This window comes from Rhizoctonia solani, chromosome 13 (assembly GCF_016906535.1).
Source record: "Rhizoctonia solani chromosome 13, complete sequence".
Classification (NCBI taxonomy): domain Eukaryota; kingdom Fungi; phylum Basidiomycota; class Agaricomycetes; order Cantharellales; family Ceratobasidiaceae; genus Rhizoctonia; species Rhizoctonia solani.
Genome location: NC_057382.1, coordinates 984,883 through 1,005,809, shown reverse-complemented (window position 1 = coordinate 1,005,809; position 20,927 = coordinate 984,883). Strand labels below are relative to the sequence as shown.

The following is a 20,927-nucleotide window of genomic DNA, read 5'->3' as shown; positions in this document are numbered from 1 at the left end:
AACGAGCCTATCCTCCAATGGGAGGGCATCGGACTCAGTTTGCAGGCGGGGATATTTCCTTTTCTATCGTGATGTGTAACCTGACATTTCGTGGCCCCCATCTCGACAATGTACATGCCTGTGATTGAGTACGTCTATACCACAACTCAAACAAGAAAATACAGGTAACCCCCTTGATTCTAGGACGGTGTCTAGTAAAGGACTACGATAGAACAATTAGCTACGGATGTCAAGCTCACCTCTCACTACACGCAATTATGCTGATAAAACCCCTTGCTCGTCCCCGAGTCCCCCGGATATCCCTCATGCCCTTTACCAACCCAAAAAAATCACCGATTCACGACGAAAAAGCTTACACATATGGCTTGTAGGCGTCTGGCCTCTACTATTACACTTCCTTCTTCTCCTCGGTATCTTCCTTTTTATGAGGCTCTACGTTCAAAGACGCCACTTCAACTTCAATGAACGGAGACCATGGGTGAAACTAAGAAATGGTACCGAGGTCCCATGGGTTTACTACTCTCCTCTGCAATCCGATATCACCACCATCCTATCCTTCGCCTTGGCCGGTTTGCGCTTAGTTACAGCGTGTTGGGTTGGCTCTTTATGCTGGCGATGTGCATTCATATTAATGCGCGAACACGGATTGAAACATCGGGATTTACGGAGCATGGTTTCCTACGGCATCATGCTACCATCCATCCAGACGGCCCCAAGGTCTCCGAACTATTCTAGTTTTGTTATAATCTGGATCATACTAGCACTTACACTCCCTGTGCAATTTTCTGCTCCTATTCTTACCGGCTCGATTACTTGGGAGTCCTCCAGCCACCCTCATCGGCGTTTGAGCGACGATACTGTTTATATCCCACACACCGAGTATGGGCGGTGGAATCGGATGGTGGCAGGGCATGAACGTGTTCTTCTTGAATCAGCCGTTGAGCACGCTAAATTCAGAAACATACTCACTTGGGGGCGAGATTCCGACAATTCTACCATCAGGCGCTTCATTCTGCAGCTTAATGAACTCGAAGTTGGGACTAGAATTGACTCTGTGGCATTACCCTATTTCTCGGTGCATAAAATCGAGTGGTTAGAAGAAGATAGTGAAGAGTACAAAGATCCTCAATATAATGTCGACGGCGTTATATGTCCAAAATTGAATATTACAGGGAGCAGCTTCTGTCCCCTAATTAAAGGCCAAATGGCTCTGGTCCCAACATCATACCTGATATATCACGCAGGGCGTATCCATAATGTAGTTTCTGAGCGACGATTACTGGTATATGTGCCTTACGCGTCGTTCAGATGGAAAGGTCACTGCACCATAAGTGATTACCAAGGACGCAAACTAGCCACTGGTTACCTCCAGGGTGAACGATGCCTAAAGTTTGCATGGGTATCATACACGGCGGGTGTTGTCAATTGCAACAACTGTACTATCTCATCTGATCGGATCGTTCAACTCAAGATTAATGATGTCCCTTCACCTTCACCTGGATCGATGATTGGAGAAGCTTTGCGCATTATGCCACTGGTTACAGCATCTATATTTGGAGAAAAGGAGTCGTTTGATGTAGCTCCTTCGTGGCCTACTTTTGACGATATGGTGATCGGAACTCTTACTCGATCATATGCTGCGTCTTGGGCGGCTTTGAACGAGGGCATTGCCAGCGAATCTCTGGAGTCAGGTTATTCGGTATCGCCGCCAGCATCTCTTGCAGTCGTTAACATGCTACGACTCTATCTCTGGGCCGTTTTGCAGCTGCTCGTCACACTTTCGGGGGCACTCTTTATCTATGTTCAGGCTAATTCATCCGATCCTATTTTAGGCGATACCACTCTGTTCGCCTTTTATGCTGACACTTCTGCCGTCACGAGTGATCATGAATGGGATGAAGCTACGGGCGGAATGGTGCACAGGATCGAACCCAAGGGTGAATATCTTAGACTCAAAGTCGACTAGGGGTGAAGCGAGAGCCGGGTCCAGTACAATGAAGTGAACGTAGCGTTCGTGAGTACTGATGGAATCGCGAACGAGCTCGGATTTACGATGAATTAGGGAGTTTATGCTTTGTGTTGAAGAGGTTAAGATGATACACGAATCCGTTGCGAATATTGAATGTATGCCCTGAAGTTGAAGTGTAACGTTGCAGCTTGGGTATCGAACCTGTATTTATAATAAATGCTTGTCTTTCAATCACGAGTCATCTCAACCGTTTTAGTTGGTCAACAGAGTTATTAATCTCTCGCCGAACAAGGAAGATCGATGTACACGAAATCAGACTCATTTTCGTTAGCAACTCAGTTTCTGAAGCTCAAGGCCGGATATCGCCGATTAGCTGAGTAACAATGAGCAAAGTCTCTTCATTCGGGCGCTAAGAACAGAGACAAACGCTCGAATCAAACAGGTTTCGAGCGTGTGTTGCTAGGACAGCCCATCAATTGGACGCGTTTGTGTGCTTTACGGGTGAGACAGGATTGCCACTGACGCATTTGATTTCTGGTACGATGCCGTACAGCATAAACGGCCCGGCTGATCTGGCAAGGCCAACTATCGTGTTCTCTCGTTTTTCGGTGATAACGCGACGCGTGGACCGAGTCAAACTATCCGAAATAACTCGGAGATGCGAATTTTTCCAATGGTGTCATGGGCGGGCAATGTAGAGAAATAATAATAATAAATTTAAAGAGATTACTCAGTCTTGGTCGCACCTCGTGCGAAACAACGTTGACATGTGTTCCAGCATGACGACACTGGCCAGGTCCAATCGGAAGAACCAGAGGGTGTGATTCGTCCGAGATGAAGATGAAAACACGTGACGTTGTTTTCACCTGAACTTCAGGGTCCGTGCAGACCCAAAATCTCGCATTAGATCGAACTTGAACTCACACCTGTCTTCCATCCCCCTTTCCCCCACTCGCTCGTTTCCCTTTTGTAAGTGACCTCACTAGGCTCCACCACTACCGATTAGCTCATAACGAGTGTATTTCAGCCGCAATGGCCCGCCCTAAATCGTCTACGAAAGCTGCTGCTGCGAGTACGGAGACAAAGAAGGCTACGACTTCGAAGCCTCGAGCGTCTGCTACCAAAGCTGCGGCAACCGAAAAGGTAGAAAAGGCCGAAAAGGCAACTACCAAGAAGACTGCACCCAGAACTAGCAAGGGGGCTGCGTCCAAGGCAGCCGCAGAGCCCAAGAAGGCTCCCACACGCGGCCGGAAACGTGCTCCTGACGATGAGCCTGCCTCTAGCGCTCCTGCCAAACCCACCAAAAAGGCCAAGGCCGATACTGCCGCGGAGACTGCTGCTGAAGAGACCGCTGCCGAGGAGACTGCCGCTGAGGAAGAGGCCACCAAGGAGAAGGAGGAGACTGCCCAAGAGTCGACTCAGCCCGAGCCAGAGACAGAAGCGCCCAAACCAAAGGTCAATGGCGTCAAGAAAACCGACAGTCTGCTCTCCAATTCCTCTCGTAGGAGAGGTCAGCCTCCCAAGCCCAAGCCGGCTGGTACCACACTCAACTCGGTTCCTGCTATTCCCGAGCACCCTCGACCCGCCTACCAGATTTTGGTCTTTGGCAACGGAGACTCGTCGCAGTTTGGCATGGGCCCTAACGCTACGGGCGAGTACCCTCGCCCGAGGATGCAAAAGTTCTTCAAAACGGCCTCGGACGAGGGCAAATTAGGTGGAGAAGGCGCTGGCGTCGAATCTCTTGCCGCAGGAGGCTTGCACACCCTTGCGATTGACGAGGCTGGCAAGGTATGTTGGATCTTTTTTATTGTTGCTTGATTCTGATTTTTTGAGTTAGGTTTGGACTTGGGGAACCAACGACGATGGCGCGCTTGGGCGTTTGGTCGAGGGGCCCGACCCTGAGGACCCATCCAAGACCATTGACAGCGACGTTGCCGAATCCACCCCAACTGTGCTTAACACCCTGGCCGAAGAACAGTTCCGCGCCGTCTCGGTCGCTGCTGGAAACAACGTGAGCCTTGCCTTGGGCACAAACGGACAACTCCGCGCTTGGGGTTCTTTCCGAGTAAGTCGTTTCGTTTTACGGGTTGCCGATAACCAACTAACCTGTTTCAGTCGAATGAGGGAGCCTTTGGTTTCGATGGCAGACCCGGCTCTGCCCGTATTCAGTACCTTCCCACAACACTCGAAGCGCTCACCAAGGACGTCTTTGTTCAAATTGCCTGTGGAGGGGACCATTGCTTGGCACTTACGGAAACTGGACATGTGTATGTCTGGGGCACAGGCGAACAATTCCAACTCGGTCGCAAGGTTCTTGAACGACACAAGAAGCGAGGTCAGTCTCCTTTAAACATCCTCGGCCGCGATAAACTAAATTAATTCCCCCCAGGCCTGTTCCCTGAAAAACTTCACTTGCGCAATATTGTTTCGATCGGATGCGGTGCATACCACTCTTTCGCAATCGACAAGAAGGGTGTTGTCTATGCATGGGGACTCAACGTCAAGCGCCAGTGTGGTATCCCTGGCGAAGAAGATCAAATTCTTCAACCTACCCCTATACCCGCCTTACACCCCGACGTTCTTGGCCACGACGCCCGTGTTGTTCAAGCTAGCGGTGGAAACCATCATTCGGTATTCGTTACCTCCGATGGCCGAGTCTACGCCTGTGGAACCTTGACCGACTCTCAATTGGGCATCGGTGATGACCACCCGGCGATCGTTAACCCGGACGATGAGGAAGAGGCCAAGTTCGCCATGTCCGAACCTGTCCTCGTTCCTTTCCCCCCACCTCCCACCGCCGACAAACTCGACCCAGACGTCGGACCCTATGCCGAAGCGTCGGTATACCCTCCACGCACACCCATTGTTCGCGTCTCGGTCGGAACAGACTATACTCTTGCCGTTTCGAAGTCCGGACATGTCTACAGCTGGGGCGACGGTCAATCGTGCGAACTTGGGTTGACCAAAGAGGAAGACGACGAAGAGAGCGTTGTGCAGCAAAAGACACCGAAACGAATCGTGTGGAAGAACGTTGACAATTGGTTTGTCCAGGACGCGAGTGCGGGTGGACAGCATTGTATGCTTTTGGTCAAGAAGATCGAAGAGTAATAGTCATAGTCGTAGTAGTTGATCAGTTACGAGCAAACCCATATTCCATCCACCCTATCCGAACCCCCATCTCCTAAACGTTGATTCATGCTCTTCACTACTCTCTACGAAATATCACTCATGCCCATCGATTCTTATTTTCTGACTCGTCCCACAACGTTTCTTTTTTTCCTGTCTTGTTTTGCTTTGTTTTACTCACGTTAAAACAGGATGATGCGCTGCTTTTATCGTTTTTATAAGACTAGAAATGTACCTTGTCATGGTTTTTTTATCCGTTCTGTCATGGCCCGCCAACGTTGTATATTACATTACATTCAGAGTATTTGTTCAATGGCGATGTTAAAAAGTTTATTTTTCGCGCTGTGTGACTGCTGTGTGGAGGTCACGTGAGCTTGGGGACAAACAAATCCCGGTTCTGCAGTAAGGTTTGTAATGCATTGGAGGGTAACTTGTGCACACCGCTGTCCGTGTAGACTTGTGTGGGTATTATAGTCCTTCAAGTTCTGAGTGTTTCTATATAAAAAGGGTTTTACTCGGTAAGATCTGTTACATAAGCCTACTTTGGTTGGTAGTTTGGGGGTTCTTGGATTGTAAATGGGAGGTGAGGGCACAAAGACAATCGGGTTTATGAAGTTTATTTGCAGACAAAGTGCTTGCCTTTGCACTCGAGCTTTTAGATGGCGCATATAGGACCTTTTGTATCATATATTACACAGTAGGTATAGTGACAAACCTTCAAGGAAAGAGATGCTAGCTCAACCCCCCAAATTAAAAAAAAAAAATGTTTTCCGCTCTTTATACTCCAGGGTTTTACACATGAGCCAAGAATGTTGAGTATCGTAGTATAGTGTCTATTGTTGAAAAGTGTCAAAGGGAGTTATGACCCGGTCTGGCACTGAGTAACTTGGATGTTGGGGGCCATGTATATGATCCCAAAGTAGCTCACACATTTCATTCCGTTGCTTACTTTAAGTCTAGCTGGGAATGTACTTATAGCATAGGTCGACTCTAAACATCAACTCGCTGAGCATATAGCTGGTACGTTTCTTTGCGCATGCCGCACTCGAATTATTTGACTCGTTTTTTCAGATCACTCGACCAGACTACAATTGGAATGTCGTATCATATCCAGCATGTTTCGGCAAATCGCATGGCCTGAAGCCTTATCTATAGCTCCACATTATACTCACATACACAACTTACTAGCTAGGCTCACATAAACCAACACGCCATCGAGTGAATTAATGACCTCTAATTATGCCGGAGCAGAATTTCACCTGGATCATAAAGCCGACAAAGTATAAATCAAGTGCACACCAATTGAAGCATGAATTGATATGCGGTAGGTCAATACACCAATATTCGCTTTTGTTGTAGCTAAAAAAATCGCGTACCTGGATATACATTTCAGACGATTCCCTCATGCATCTGCGTGTTGGTATTTTGTTGGAGTTCATCAGACAGCCCGGGCTGATATTTGAGTTTTAAGATCGTGTGCACGCTGATTGAATGGGAAAGCAAGCTAAGATCACCAGACCCCAACATAATTAAAGGGGATTGACTACAGGGGAATGCATCAAACTTGGCCTTGTTTTCTATCCTGAATAGGCCTAAAGACATGCAAATTGTCAACCTTGGAGATGGTTCAGAATATATGTTCACCGCCTGGGTTTCCCCTTCCCCCAGTCGCCTACACCCTTTCCCCAGTCATCTCGCACACCCCAAGCATGGTTTTCGCTCAATCGAGGTGGCTCAGGACGACCCCTCCGACTACGTCGGGCATCATACGACGCTTCTTCTGCCCAATCCTTCTCTAACACCTGATCCTCGGTAGCAAAAGTCGGAATCTGATTGTAGTCGGACGGCCGAGAGGGCGGCGTGTCGACGTGCCACGGCTGTTGTGCCCGGGTTAAAGGTTGCCATATTGCCTGCGCGGCGTATTTGGGTGAAGTCATTTGGACGAGACGAGAGGTTGCACGAGAATATGCGAACTTTTCTTCTTGACCTGGAAGCACCACATGGTAAATAGGTAGAGGGGGGGATGAATATATGCGTATAAACTTGCCAGTAAATATCGATAATTCTTTAATTGAAAGTCCTTCTTTTCTCGAGGTTCTTGGCGATGGCTTCTTATTGTCCCGTTCAGCAGGAGGATCTTGATCAACAGGTTGGTAAGTCGAGACATTGGGTCGATAGACAATATTCCCTTCGGAGAGAGCCTCTTCCATCATTGTTTGCTCATTATCTCTCCCTTCTAACTCTTCGCCTCTCAATTCCTCGGGGAAGAATGTTCCATCGATCTCGGCTTCGGCCATACAAATAATCTTGACTCGCGCCTCGTACAGGGCATCAATCAAAGAGATGAATCGTCTTGCTCTATCCTTGGTTGCAAGCTTCAAGATCGGTATGTCCGTGATAATCAAAGTAGGAAACGTCGAGGCGAGTGTTGCATAATCGGCTGTACCAAGGGCGGTATTGCATAATTCGTCAAATGCGAATTGTGCGGCTGGTGGAGAAGTAACAGTTGGAGGATATGCCTTGAGAATGGTAAAGGATCTCGAGAAAATGGTCAAGGTGGTATGAACCGCTATTTGCGGTGGGTTAGGCGCTATTCGACGTTTTCTTAGATGAACTCACGTTGCCGATCCTGCAAAATGGCTCCAACTATACGATTAAAATCAGCTTGTTGTCCACGAGTGAACCAATTCCGCTTCGGTTTGTCCTCCCCGCTGGCTCGTGCTCCATCTATCTCGTCTTCATCCTCTTCTCTTCTCCAATCAAGCCCACCGCCGACCGTAAAGACATCACACCTTGCTTCTAGAGCCGCAATAAATCCTTTAACACGTTCTGCTCCTAAGCCGTTCTTGTACAGCTCTCCGGGGACCTTGTTTGAGGTAGCGACTACGACACCACCCATCTTCCAAAAATGAGCAAGCACATCAGATAAAATCGTTGCGCTCCCAATATCGAGTAGCTGAAGTTCATCAATGTGAAGCAGCCACCCTTGCCGTAATAAAAGGCGTGCGGCGAGAATTTGTGAGATCGGAAGGGGCGATATGTGCGTGGTGGTACCAGCCGGTGTATCAACGGTTGGTTGTTGGTCCCAGATCCCGCGTTCAAAGAGGGACTTCCATTTTTGTTTGAGCTCGGCGGACCATTTAACCCTGTTCATTCCAGTTTGGGCCTCCAGGTGACGTTGGGCTTGAGCGACTTTCGCACGGTGCTGACTTTCCTCCCAAACAGCTCTGTACATTTCCAATACAAGTGTACTATAGTGTTTTCGGACTTTGTGTTTGGTAGGCAGCGACGAAAACCAAAGGTCGAGTAGGAATGTTTTTCCTCGACCAGGGGGAGCGGTCAGAATTAGTCCTGAGATGGCACGATTTATTGATGTGAGGGTATGATAAATAAATTCACCAACCCTTCGGAAATGGGAGGTCCTCCATCTCCTTCCCTATATCGACCCTCCGGAGCAGAGCTTTTGACTCCTTGGATGGGCGAAGTGAGCTCTCCTCTTCGAGCTTATGATGTGGAGTCCACCAACTCGTTCCTGGCGGAGTGATGGCTGGGACGGCGTGTCCGGAGATTAAGTTGGGGATGTAACCTTCGAGTGCCTTGGACAGTCGCCTGAGCTGTCGCACACTGTCAATAACCATGGACCAGTGGCTATAAACGATTGTATAAATGTCTCGAGGCTGCGTTTGACTCACTCTCATTACAGTCCTAACTTGTTCTTCGTCATGTTTAATATCCCCTCGTATGACTAGACCACGGTATAGTTCAAGTAGATCTGTCGGTTGTAGCGCTCGGCTGGTATTTTCTGAAGCTGGATTTATCTTTTCTGCGGTCTCCTGTGAGAAGTGACGGATCTTGTACTGTGGATTGGCACTTCGAATCGCGGTGTTGACGAGAGAAGGGGAAAGTCGATCGGATGCTCGAGATGATAGGCGCCGATGGAGAAGCATAGCTAGAAGTTGAGGATGGAAGAACGCCCTGATCTATGATCCAGACATAGAATTTTGAACAAGATAGTAAGCTTCGGGAGTTCCAGGAAGGCCAAGACCTTTGAATGAATGTGGTAAGATCCGTGAGGTTGGGTGATCATGACGATGGATCGGGGGACCAATCTGCTTTAGCGCCGTGATCCCTGAGAGTAGCGCGGATCCGTCTGAAGGCTTTCCTCTCATTCACGCACATAAATCTATCTTCCGGTCCTTTACCCATGGAATTGCCTGCCTTGATCATCACCTTTGCACTTAAAGGACTCGTAAATCTTCCTAATCAGAAAAACCAGCTGTCCATAAATATATTGGGGTAATATATGCAGACAAATGCAACAGGGTGCAAAACGCCATTTAAGGAAGTTGATCTATTTCCAGTTTTCAGGATCGATGGGTTGTGTATCACCAGTGAGATACTCGACAAGAGGGCAATTCTCAATACTGGATAGCCACTCCCGAATACTATCCACGTTCTCATAGATCTTCGGCCCAGTTTTCGACGGACACAGCAAACGGCACTTCCAAAGAAACAGCTCCTTCACTGAGAACTGGTTGATCGCCTCTTGGATATCAGCAAGCGCGAGTTTCTCAAATCCAAACAGGTACAGTCGATCGATACGGACCGGAACAGGACCAATGATCATTTGTTCTTCGTTCACCGGGTGGACCAGAGCTGTGATAGTGTCAACTTCGAACTCGAAGGCATCGAGCACCAGTGTCTGAATTCGGGTAGCCATACGTAGCACCTCAAGTAGAGTACCTAAATCCCACCCACGCTGAAAGAACTTTGTCACGTTGGAGCGTCCAAAAAATCGTGCGAGAGCCTCTGTTGATGTTCCAAGATATGTAAACTGCAAAGGCCTAGAGCCAGGCTGTATCCACCGCAAAATCTCGCCATTTTCAATGCCCCATGCTTCCAAGTCTTGAATATTCAGCACCTCGAGCTCTTTGAGCGTCACAGGAACTCCCTCTATAGCTGGAAAGCCGCGCAGGAGTGGAATATGTATCTGATTCATGAGATGAAGTGTACGCAGGTTTGGGCATACTCTCAAAATTTCGACCAACTCAAGTTCAGTCATTTCGGAAACGTTGCTCCCTAGTCGAAAGTCTACGAGACCATGGTATAGCCCACTCGTCCAGAGTATACATAATCCTCTAACGTCCAGGAACTTCATGGAACGCCACTGGCTTTCCAGCTGTGATTCGGGAAGGCCTAGAGTGTTGACCAGGCCATGTGAGGTTTCGGAGTTGTTAGGTCCGATGAAGAGTTGCTCCCGCGGAATTCCCACTCGTGTAACGTAGTTTATGAGCGTTCCAGTTATACAATTGGTGAGAAAATGCTCTATGGCTGAGAAGTGGACCTGACGATCATATAACATAAAGATGTCGAATAGCCGCGAGCCGATAGGTGCAACGACGGCCTCTGTAAACTTGAGTTTGCGTATATTTCCATATTTGGCCAAGTGCGCGTGAAAGGGATGTTCCATCCATATATTCTCTCTATAGTATAAGTGGATTTGGAGAGGATGGTGACATGTCCGTTGAGCGTAGGCCTTAGTGCAAGCGAGGAGCTGCTGGTCGACATTTCTATTAATAGGAATGCTCATGTGTGACCAAAGAGATGGCTCGGCGAGAGCAACGCGTCGCCATGTTGAGCATACGTGAGATATTGTCTCGGATTGTCTGGGGAATTCCATCTCTATAAGATGTCCATCCTCATGTTCACGCGATGATGAAATGTAGTGGTTCGAAGAGTATACCAGCCAGAAAATATGGGCAAGGATTTCGACATGAAGTCGGTCAACAGCTGGTGAATTCATGCCCAAGACCATAACCTATACAACATTACTTGGCTCTTGGAGTAGCGATCAACTGGTTTCTGAAGCCTGATCACATTATCGGACCATCATTATCTCTCGAATGTGACGCCATGTAAGTGCCACATACCTAGTAAAATGATACTAACGTAGGAGCCAGTCGCGCCCACAAAGAACACGCGGGAGGTATCTGTCATCGGGGTCAAGATTGTACCCTAGATCAAGCAAACACCAACAAGTGCTAACACATGGTAGCTACCGTTGGCTCTCCATCCTTGTTTGCTCGTTCCATGCTCCTTTTGAAGGGGTTTGTCACCGCCTGGCCAATAGGGCACTATATCATTGGTTTTAGACAGTTTGGTATATGACTAAAGCCCATGAATGAGCATGATGCAACGGTCGACTGTATAGGAGCAGAGCTCCAATCGGATATATAACAAAGATTCAAAAATGTTTCTACCATCCATGAACTGTACAGATGATCTATTTGCCGCCATGTGTTATAACAACGATCTAACCAAACTCGTCCTTACTCGACGTTGGTGGATGAGTACAGTAGACTTCACTGTTCGCAAGGCTGAACTTATTCTGGTTTGCGTATTGAGCTAAAGATTCAAGTGATGAATGGGAGGCATATGATCGATGTGCGTAAGGCATGTGGCAAATGCAGTATTACAATAGAGCGAGCACACCAGGGATTGGGTGGGTGGTCGATTCAAAAAGGTAATAGACTGAAATATCACGCATACATACGGCATAGCCACTCGTCAACTTAGACAGTACGGAGCGACTTCATCTTACCCAGACGTACTAGCACGAAATTAGGTTTATGCATATATGCACTTAGTGAGATGAAAGGTGATGGGCAGGCTAACCAGCGGAATATCTAGATTGCTTATGTTTACCCTATCTCTTAGTCCAGAACGTCAAATGATACATTTATGTCCTTGTGTATGGCTACTATACAAATGCGGAAGCACTTTTCATGCGCGATAATTTGGATTCACAACAGCAAAAAGGCGAAAGATCGATCAAAAACGTCCTGCGTATACACAACCACCGGTAAATCGGCTTCAGCAAGCTCGCCCAGCTCGCCCAAAATAGAATTTGGGAACCAGCCCCCTAATCCCAGGTAGACCACCATGCACCCCCGTCAATATCTTCTTCTTCGTCTTCATCAAAAAATTCAAGCTCAACGTGTCGTTCGAGCCACTCTCGGTCCTCGGCGCTCAACCAGTGTCCACCTTCTACCGCAGGCTCAGGGTTTTCCTCATCTCCATCGCCGCTAGAAGCAACGCACACTCGCACTTTGCGGATCGGCACACGAGCCTTGATTCGTCGAGCCACAAACTCACGGATCACTCTACCAGGAACGCCTGTGCAGCTGATAGTTTGGAGGCGTGGGCAAATGCGTTCGAGAGCAGATCCCCTCATGTTTGGAAACGTGGGATGGAACGTGGGACGGGGCGGCACCATATCTTCCGGGTCGATTTCGCTCTCATTGTCGCTCTCGGTCTCTGCCAGAGTGCAGAGTACTTCCGGGTCCGCGTCCCGTGCATCTAACTTCACGTTGGTGAGGTTAGGCAGACCGCGAACTAACTGGCGGAAAGCGGCCGGGGTGCATTCGACCGAACTAATTTTGAGGGTGGTAAGGCGAGGAAAGGCAGCAGTCGAGGATGCAGAAGAGGTGCTGTCGATCGAGGCACTCGATCCTGCGCCCACTACGGAGAAAGTTGACCCAAGATAACCGTTGAGAGATAACGTCGATCCAGCAACCATAGATAGCGTCGATGCTTGAGCTGCCCAATTATGGGCTCCTACGCCTACACTACGACCAACGGCGTCGGTGTTCGACCCCCGCCCAATAGCAAGCATTTCGAACACCCTACTTGAATCACCTGAAGCATCAGCCAGCGAAAGTTCGTCAAGCGAGGGCGTGCACACGCGAGCCAGGAGACGTTCGACGTACTCCGGATCGAAACAATCCAGAGTCAGGGACTTGAGATACGGTAAATCTACTCTCAAAGGCTCGGTGTGGCCGTGAGGTAGAATCGTTGGACCACTGGCATTGAGTATCAATGTATGTAACTTGGGAGACCCAGTGACGAGGCGCGCGAATTGGGTGAACGTGGGCTGACGAGATCCTGAATGAAGGGAAAGTTGTAGTTGTTCGAGGTTGGAAGGAAGGAATGTCCCCCAATTGACGGGTATCCCGCAAAACACAACGTCACGTAAGCGGGGAGTAGGGTCGAACTCGTCTTCGTCGTCCGGATCAACATGAGTGGGTCCAAAGATGGAGATGGGCGGGGGTAGATCGCGGGGTTCGGGCTGTGTTGGGTCGAACTCGGGCGGCCCATAGAGCCTCAAAACTTCGAGATTGGGTGCCATGGTTTTGTAGGGTTTGAATGCATCGCCTATCATTTCTACTGCTGAGTACATAATGTCAAAATTCGGCACCACAATGATGAGGTGGCGCCAGCGCGCAATTTCGGGTAGGATTACGTCCAGGACTGCTTTCACGAGGTCTGGTTGTGCGCGAGAAGAGAAATCAAGATAAACGTTCAACGGGGTACCCTTGGAGCGAGTGATATATGTCCGGGTTTTTGTAAACGGAGGCAATTCCTTTGAGTCGAGAGTAAGGTTGTTCCATAATGTAGGCGTATCAAGAGCAAGTGTGCGCCATGATTGACATACAAGAGAGACCAGCGAAGGGAAATTTTCTTGACCAAAGTCATTTTCTGGTGAAGCAGTCCCAAGTTCAAAGATATGGGCCAGGACCTCAGAGGGGAGCGAGTTTATGTGGATCATCACTGAAAGAAAAACCAGGGGAAAAGGCTGTACAAACGAGTAAGAAGCAGTCAAGGTACAGACTCATCCTGCTGCATACCTACAAACCAAAGTGTGAGGTCGAACAAAGTCAATTTAGCGAAACTGTGGGGGTCAATGGTCAATAAATAGTGAGAGTGGGGTCATCGACGTCACCTACAATCAACCAACGTAATATCTGAGAGGGATCGAGGTACCCGGGAGCTCCCCTCTTTTATCTTCCGTGGGCTATTGATGGTTTCGGGATTGAGCCAAGATAGGCGGGGGACAATATACCAGGCCGGGATCAGATGCCTCTTTATGAACCATCCCACGCTGTGACCAATCGGCAATTGCACAGCTTTGTTTGATGTGTTTTCCGCGGGAACACGTAGGACAAATCGGGCTCCGAGCGTTTATCGGAAAATCTGTCAAGGTACGCGCCGAGATACTTTTGCCTACACACCACGAGGATTCCGTACACGTTGGTTCGATGCGCATGGTCTATCTTGGCCCACCAGCCGAAGCGCAGTTCGGGTGTCGACGGACGTTATCACCGAACCTCTGATTGAGCCACGGCGAACGCGACGTCAGTAGTCATCATGATTTCGGTAGTGGTTGTGAGAAGTTTGACCGTTGCGGTAATATCCACAAAATCAAATATACGAGCCTTTTTCTTGGCCGTCGAAATGAAAGACCTTGAAATAGCCACCGTCTGATAGAAACATGAGCGAATACATGAAACCGGCATGTTCCCCGAGATTACACACCAAATCGTGCAATGTTTCCGGAAAGCATGCTATCCAGCATTGATTCCACGCGATATGTCGACCTGGCGCTAGTTCTGAGGGTCCTAGCGGGCCGAGGGCGCTACCCCAACCAAGGCGTGACACATGGGCACGGAATGCCACGGAATAGGGCTAGCCGACGCTGACGCAAGGGAGATGAGACATGAGAAGAACAGGTTACACGGCGTGTCAATGCGACATGAATTTTGAAAATACTTTATATTCAATATGGGAATAAACCATGCTACACCAGTTGATCAGCAAGCCAGACTGAATAAGGGAGCTTTGATAGAGAACAATCCTGCCATGGCTCACTCCATGTTACCAACCCCTTGAGCCTCGTCCTTGGCATGTGCCTTTTCTACTTCTTGTTGTACCATCTCAATGGACTTGAAGTATTTGACCGTCTTGACATGCAATTCAGCTGTTGCATCTTCATCACAGACAATCAAAGACCATGGGTGCATTTGTAGAGCAGACAAAGTCCACTGTATCATTCGTTAAGCCAGTTTTATGAGAATGCCTTGGACGGGCAACTCACCAAATGATTCACACCCTCCTCTGAAACAAATTTACACAAACAAATCAGTCCAAACAGGGAGTAGAATTCTAGAAACACGCACCAATCGCCTTGCTCAGTGCCAAGCTTTTCCTAAGTCCTGTGACAACAACCACGACTTCACGAGATTCCAATACAGTAGCCACACCAACAGTTAGGGCCATCCTCGGCACCTTAGATAGGTCATTCCCGAAGAAGCGAGAATTGGCCAGAATAGTATCGTATGCAAGAGTCTTGATCCGGGTACGAGACGCCAAAGAAGAACCTATGGGTTGTAGAGTAGTCAGAATACTGTGGAAGGGTAAGATTGGATATATACCTGGCTCGTTGAATGCAATATGACCGTCTTCTCCGATTCCGCCCAAGAAGAGCTCAATTCCGCCAGCCTTCTTAATAGCCTCTTCGTATGCTTTACATTCTTTAATGAGGTCGGGAGCATTTCCGTCGAGAATATGGACGTTTTTGGGATCAATATCAACTGTCCAATCCTCCTGTTAGCCGTGAGACAAGAATCTGAGAATACAAATCGACCCACCATGAGAGAAGAACTCTCGGAACCTAGTGTCAACGTTCGTCATGATCTCGAAGGATAAAATGATAGGAAGTAACGTGATGACTCACATGAAGGTGTGGTATGACTCAGGGTGATCCTCGGGTAACCCAACATATTCATCCATATTGAAAGTCACCACATTTTTGAAGCTATATTGTTAAATCAGAAAAAACAAGATACTCAATCAGTCAGTAGAAAAGCATACCTAAGTTTCCCCTCCTTGACCAGCTTAATCAAGTATTTGTATGTCGGTATCGGACTTGAGCCGGTTGGAAGTCCAAGAACAAATGGTTTCTCGGGGGTTGGCTCGAAGTCATTGATTCTATATTTATTCCGTTTCAATATAAAAAAACTGGCTCTAATGAAATGCGAATACCTTTGAGCAATGTATTTTCCGATGTATTCTCCCACGGCCTGAAACATGCATTACGACCCACCTCCATCGAATAAACGCTCAAAATACGTACAGCAGATCGTCACGAATGATCAGACCTGAGAGATGATCTAAGTCTAAAAAAATCTTATAGTTGAATATATGACATACGCATTATGCAAGTTGCGGGGGGGGGGGTGGCTAAAATATGGATAGGTAGGTTCTCGGGCAAGACAGGTAGTTTGTTCTCGAACACTAGGTTACAGGACCTTGGGCTCGTTAAATACTTGAGCCAGCACACGTGTGAGTCTTTGACGAGCCAGCAAAAAATAAACTGTTGTTCTCGGTTGATCTACATAGATTTGCCAGGGTGTGAGAACGTGAGTATTCAACCGAGTTGGCCGCTTGTGTGCTGGACAAAGGTTCTAGAGCCTACTAGATGTAGTTCACATGATGAGAGCCTCGCGCTTGATTCATAGCCGGCAATAGCAAGACACTAAGAACTGTTTGGAACCATAAGCGACCTGTGGTGGCATGTGTCAGAAGGATCTGCAAATGATTTGTCACCGTTCTGGTGAATGTGATTTTAGGATCTATATAGTACCAATATGCTATAAAAGGTGAATGTAAAATGACAGATTATAAGACCTCAATCATTTCCAGAACTTTGGAAGCCGAGGATCTTTGATATGGAATGTCCTCCCATAATGAACTAGCCAGACTCCTAATTTCATAGGCGCAGTCGTCCTCCGCGTAGGGCTTTTCACCGCTTACGAGGCGAGCGATTGCTCCAGGGAGTTCACTCTGAGCATAAGGAAGTTTACAAGAATAAATCTATGAATTAGTCGTAGTATGTTACTTTTGGTCAAATACGATTAAACTTACAAACATAATCAATGATCCAAATGACCACAGATCGGTATAGCGGGTTGGAAACGGCGCACGAGAATCAGATACGTCTTGAAAGAGTTCGGGTGCGTCCCATCTTGTGGGGTGGGATGCCAAAGGGGGAGCATTCAACACCTGAGCCTTTACGGGGTTGTCTGTGTGTTGGTACTGGCAGCCAAACTCAAAATTGGTCAACTTCGGTGTTCCAGTAGTATCTACAACACAGAGTCCTGAGTCCTCGATGAATGGGCAATCAATTTGAAAGATAAAGTAAGATATGATACCATTGAAAGATTCCCATGAACTATCGAGCCTTCGGGGATATCGTCGTGAATATATTTTAGCGCTTGAGCAATTCCTCGAATCTAGGTAGCATATTTGCCATCTCCAGGTTTGTGGCAGGTTAAAGAAAAGGACCTACTATGGCTATTCGTTCGATACCAGTCATAGTTTCATTATTGGCTGGACAATACTATTAGAACAAAGCGGTAAGGGCATAGAATCCATCAAAACTGGCGAATGTAAAGAATTAATACTTACTTCACGTAGTCTTCCATTTGCGCAATACTCTGTAATTAGCGCCGGGACCTTTAGGTGAGACCCAAGGTGAGTGGGATCTGTGGTGAAGCCCAGTATTGAAATAACGTTTGTATGTTTCATTTGGTTCAGCAGAGTTATTCATGTCGATATACCTACAGAAAGCTATGTCAGATATAACTATTGGCGAAGGAATGTGACCAAACGTCTACCTGCTGTACCGGGTCTTCGAATTCGCCTTTATCCGATTTTGCGGACTTCACGGTTACCTGCCCGAGAAAAACATATATTGAATAAGGTAAAAGCTCAAGCATAGTTTAGAACATACATCCAGGTTTTTGCGGAAGAAGCCACGTGAGTAAACCCCCCTTTTGTACACGGGAAAGAACGTTTAACTAAATGACGAGGTGTACCCTATAGTGTATATAGACTTACTTCCACCACCACAGCTTGATAATATCCGGAGTTTTACCTTGTGCCCTACGAGTATATATGCGCCTAGCATGTGTTACTTAAATAGTTTTAATAATACTATAGAGCTAGTTTCGACTCACCGCCAGGTTCCGGCTGACCATCCAATTATGCTCCTACCCCCCGGAGTTTGAACGGCCCGGTAAGATCCGGCACGCCCGAAGGTGGCCTCCATCTCACTACGCCTGTATTTGGCAATAGATCCAAATGTTTGATGATATCCTTGGCCGAGGGCCTGGCCTTGGCTTGGGAGTCCCAGCAACGAAGGATATGAGAAAGGGTACCGTTGGTTATCCAAGGTGAGTCCGCTCCGGTCTTAAGATGAGAACCAAGAGCTTCGATATTTCGAATGCTGTCCATATCATTTGGGAGCGTTCCACTTTCGATTGCTCTTACGATATCATATTCCTTTTTCAGGTTTGGATATGGGTGTAAATCTGTGTAAATCTATCACACTGTTAGCCTATGCATAAGTATCGAGATCAATTACAATGTTTACCCAGAACGCCACACATCCAAACGACCACATATCGGACTCAGGACTGGCTTCGGGATTATCCACCAATAACTCAGGACTGTATACCGGGCAGAGATAGCGCTTTCAGGGCGAGCGGCTACTTGGGTATTTACGGGCAAACTTGCCGCAACGCGTGCGAAGCTGATGATACTAAGTTTCAATGTTCCTTGTCCATCGACTAATATTATCCTAGATATCCAAGTAGTATATGAATTCGTATTTACGGAATTGAAGTCACTAACCGGCGTCAGGTCCCCATGCACTAGGGCCGATGATAGATTATGAAGATATTGAAGTCCTTGACTAATTTCCCTAACTTTGGCTACTAAGAATAGATATGCTCGATAGAATCTTGACTAAGCTCACGTATCGTTGGTGGTCCCGTTCATATGGAACTATTAGTCCCTTGTACTGTTAGTCGACGGTCAATCGTTTAGCAAAGCCACAAAGTCAGCTATAGTATACCACACGCTATAGTGACTTACATGGGTTAGATCTCCGTAGGGGCAATACTCTAGAACAATACCAGGGTATCTCCCGTAGCTCTTATCAAGCCCAATTAAATCAACCAAGTTCTCGTGGTCTAGTTCGAATCGTTCTTTCGCTGCGATACGAAGGAACTGGAAGAATATTAGTCATACATTATAGCTGATACATGAAATTGGCTTCTGAACCTGACGGAATTGATCATCTTCAGGCGAGGTGGTAGAGAGCCCACCGGGTAAACGTGGAACTTTGACCACAAATCTCTTTAAACGATCATCAGTTTTTACCATATCGAATCTCCTGCGTTCGTCCGTTTGAAGAAAAGTCGGAGCCGAATCTCCTTGGATGCGGTATCTTTTGAAGACAGATCAACCTAAGCCACGGCCAATCAGCTTCAAAGACCCACATCCATATATCTGCCATATTTTTGCTTGAAATCAACTTTTTGAGTAGTTTGTCAAACTTCCCGAGTAATCCTCCAAGCTCTCTGGCCACTCCACATTTGCTGATGCGATATCAGTGGTCGGGCGGAGTGGCGTCGCAGCATTGGTCGATATCAATCCTTGTCGAATCATCCCCTTGATTCGCTCTAGTAAAAGCGCAGCCGTCGGACGGTTTCGGTAGTCTATGCTCCAACAAGCTTTGACCACGGCCCAGAGACTATCGTTAAGACAGCCAGCCGCGTAAGGGGGCTCTGGACGTGTACTCGGTGTTCTCCCCTGTATTATAGCCACAGAAACCCGATGCTCGCTGGCTATGACATGATACGGGCGGAGTTTACTGAGAATCTTAAAGAAAAAAAAAAAAGCCCCAGATTGTGGATCGTTTAGCCTCCTGCCGTTCCAACGATCATCAGATAAAACTCAAATACTTGCCTCGAGTGCAACACAGCCAAAAGCCCAAATATCCGATGGACAAGAGGGTCGAGCGACTAGTTCCGTGAATAATTCTGGACTCATGTACCTTGTGGTTGCTTGAAATGTGGAAGACGAATCGGTCGGTTCTGTATAAGAGGGTACGGTATCCACGAAACGCGAATGTCCGAAATCGCAAAGTTTAGCTATGCCTTCCTCTGTGACCAGGACGTTGGGCTAGCGAATATTGGATTAGGGGATACGTTGCTTTTATCTCTAGACTGACGAACCGCTTTCAGGTCGCCATGTACAACGCCCAGCTTATGCATGTGAGATAGGCCCTCCAGAGTATCTATAAGCTGCATATATGCACCATGAAGATATGGGTGCATAGTTTCATGATTGTTACTATCTTCCGTCTTACCAACTGAATCCTCCGAGACCGAGCCTCAGGCAAAGTCATATACTATCAGAATCAGGGAAATTAAAAAGAAAAAGATATTCATAAATGAGTAATGCACCCACCTCGGATAAGTTTCCTTTGCAGAGCTCGCTAACCGAAGATGGAAATATGAGATTTCGGGGTGCACCTTCAAGGCTGGTCTCAACGATACCGAGTAGTTCTAGTATATTTGGATGACGCTGCTGAGCCTGTAGAGTTTTCCATATATCTAGTTCTCGGTATATTTTCTATGAAATTGAGAAATGAGACGAGCTGATGACAAAATGCATAGTGCGTTCCCGTGCCTTTTGGACTTTTGCGACCAACAGTGAACTGGCGGCGCCGTGAACCTCGAGTCGAACTGATTTGATCGCTACCTAGTATAAAATCATATTTAAGAGTCCGAACGTTAACTCCGAAATAACTCTACAACTTTAGCGATTCTAACTGACTTTTTGCGTAATGGAACCATTTTTATAAGAACCGCTATGGTACCAATAGCGACACAAACGGTGAGAGCCAGTCCGTTGGTCGCTGGAAAATACCCATCGACTCACTAACGCACATCAGCGACCCCTCCTCTGGCTACATCCACCCCAGAACCGGAGCTTGAAACGTAAGTCGTGAGGTCGGATAATCCCAAAGATTGTGCGATCCAGTGTACTGCATTGCCCTCGATTAAAGCAAACTTTCGTCCTAAGCTGGATTACGGGGGACTCGAGGTAAATCTGGTACACGAATTCATGACAGTCGATCACT

The 20,927-nt window shown here is 47.4% G+C and overlaps 7 protein-coding genes across 7 annotated transcripts; 2 read left to right on the top strand and 5 right to left on the bottom strand.

The window, feature by feature from the left end:
- Positions 1-226: 226 nt before the first annotated feature.
- Positions 227-1,966, top strand: RhiXN_07160 (uncharacterized protein; the record flags this gene model as incomplete). Its single annotated transcript, XM_043326976.1, has 1 exon — positions 227-1,966. The coding sequence occupies one exon, from the start codon at positions 227-229 to the stop codon at positions 1,964-1,966; it is 1,740 nt and encodes a 579-aa protein (XP_043185448.1).
- Positions 1,967-3,001: 1,035 nt separating this feature from the next.
- RhiXN_07159 (poly(A)+ RNA export protein) lies at positions 3,002-5,077 on the top strand (the record flags this gene model as incomplete). The annotated part of the gene is made up of 4 exons (XM_043326975.1): positions 3,002-3,757; positions 3,807-4,034; positions 4,085-4,304; positions 4,359-5,077. 4 exons carry the CDS (start codon positions 3,002-3,004, stop codon positions 5,075-5,077), a joined length of 1,923 nt encoding a protein of 640 aa, XP_043185447.1.
- A 1,658-nt stretch (positions 5,078-6,735) lies between these two features.
- RhiXN_07158 (ATPase) lies at positions 6,736-9,042 on the bottom strand (the record flags this gene model as incomplete). Its single annotated transcript, XM_043326974.1, has 4 exons — positions 6,736-7,664; positions 7,715-8,446; positions 8,499-8,709; positions 8,788-9,042. The coding sequence occupies 4 exons, from the start codon at positions 9,040-9,042 to the stop codon at positions 6,736-6,738; spliced, it is 2,127 nt and encodes a 708-aa protein (XP_043185446.1).
- A 404-nt stretch (positions 9,043-9,446) lies between these two features.
- Positions 9,447-10,898, bottom strand: RhiXN_07157 (ATPase; the record flags this gene model as incomplete). The annotated part of the gene is made up of 1 exon (XM_043326973.1): positions 9,447-10,898. The coding sequence occupies one exon, from the start codon at positions 10,896-10,898 to the stop codon at positions 9,447-9,449; it is 1,452 nt and encodes a 483-aa protein (XP_043185445.1).
- A 1,119-nt stretch (positions 10,899-12,017) lies between these two features.
- RhiXN_07156 (F-box-like protein) lies at positions 12,018-13,703 on the bottom strand (the record flags this gene model as incomplete). Its single annotated transcript, XM_043326972.1, has 1 exon — positions 12,018-13,703. The coding sequence occupies one exon, from the start codon at positions 13,701-13,703 to the stop codon at positions 12,018-12,020; it is 1,686 nt and encodes a 561-aa protein (XP_043185444.1).
- Positions 13,704-14,253: 550 nt separating this feature from the next.
- Positions 14,254-16,023, bottom strand: RhiXN_07155 (glucosamine-6-phosphate isomerases/6-phosphogluconolactonase; the record flags this gene model as incomplete). Its single annotated transcript, XM_043326971.1, has 10 exons — positions 14,254-14,415; positions 14,471-14,570; positions 14,804-14,976; positions 15,030-15,049; positions 15,112-15,312; positions 15,367-15,525; positions 15,583-15,605; positions 15,669-15,749; positions 15,806-15,922; positions 15,977-16,023. The coding sequence occupies 10 exons, from the start codon at positions 16,021-16,023 to the stop codon at positions 14,254-14,256; spliced, it is 1,083 nt and encodes a 360-aa protein (XP_043185443.1).
- Positions 16,024-16,612: 589 nt separating this feature from the next.
- Positions 16,613-20,055, bottom strand: RhiXN_07154 (protein kinase byr2; the record flags this gene model as incomplete). Its single annotated transcript, XM_043326970.1, has 11 exons — positions 16,613-16,807; positions 16,859-17,029; positions 17,990-18,316; positions 18,369-18,444; positions 18,753-18,781; positions 18,872-19,006; positions 19,061-19,226; positions 19,279-19,288; positions 19,336-19,706; positions 19,836-19,963; positions 20,017-20,055. The coding sequence occupies 11 exons, from the start codon at positions 20,053-20,055 to the stop codon at positions 16,613-16,615; spliced, it is 1,647 nt and encodes a 548-aa protein (XP_043185442.1).
- Positions 20,056-20,927: the final 872 nt, after the last annotated feature.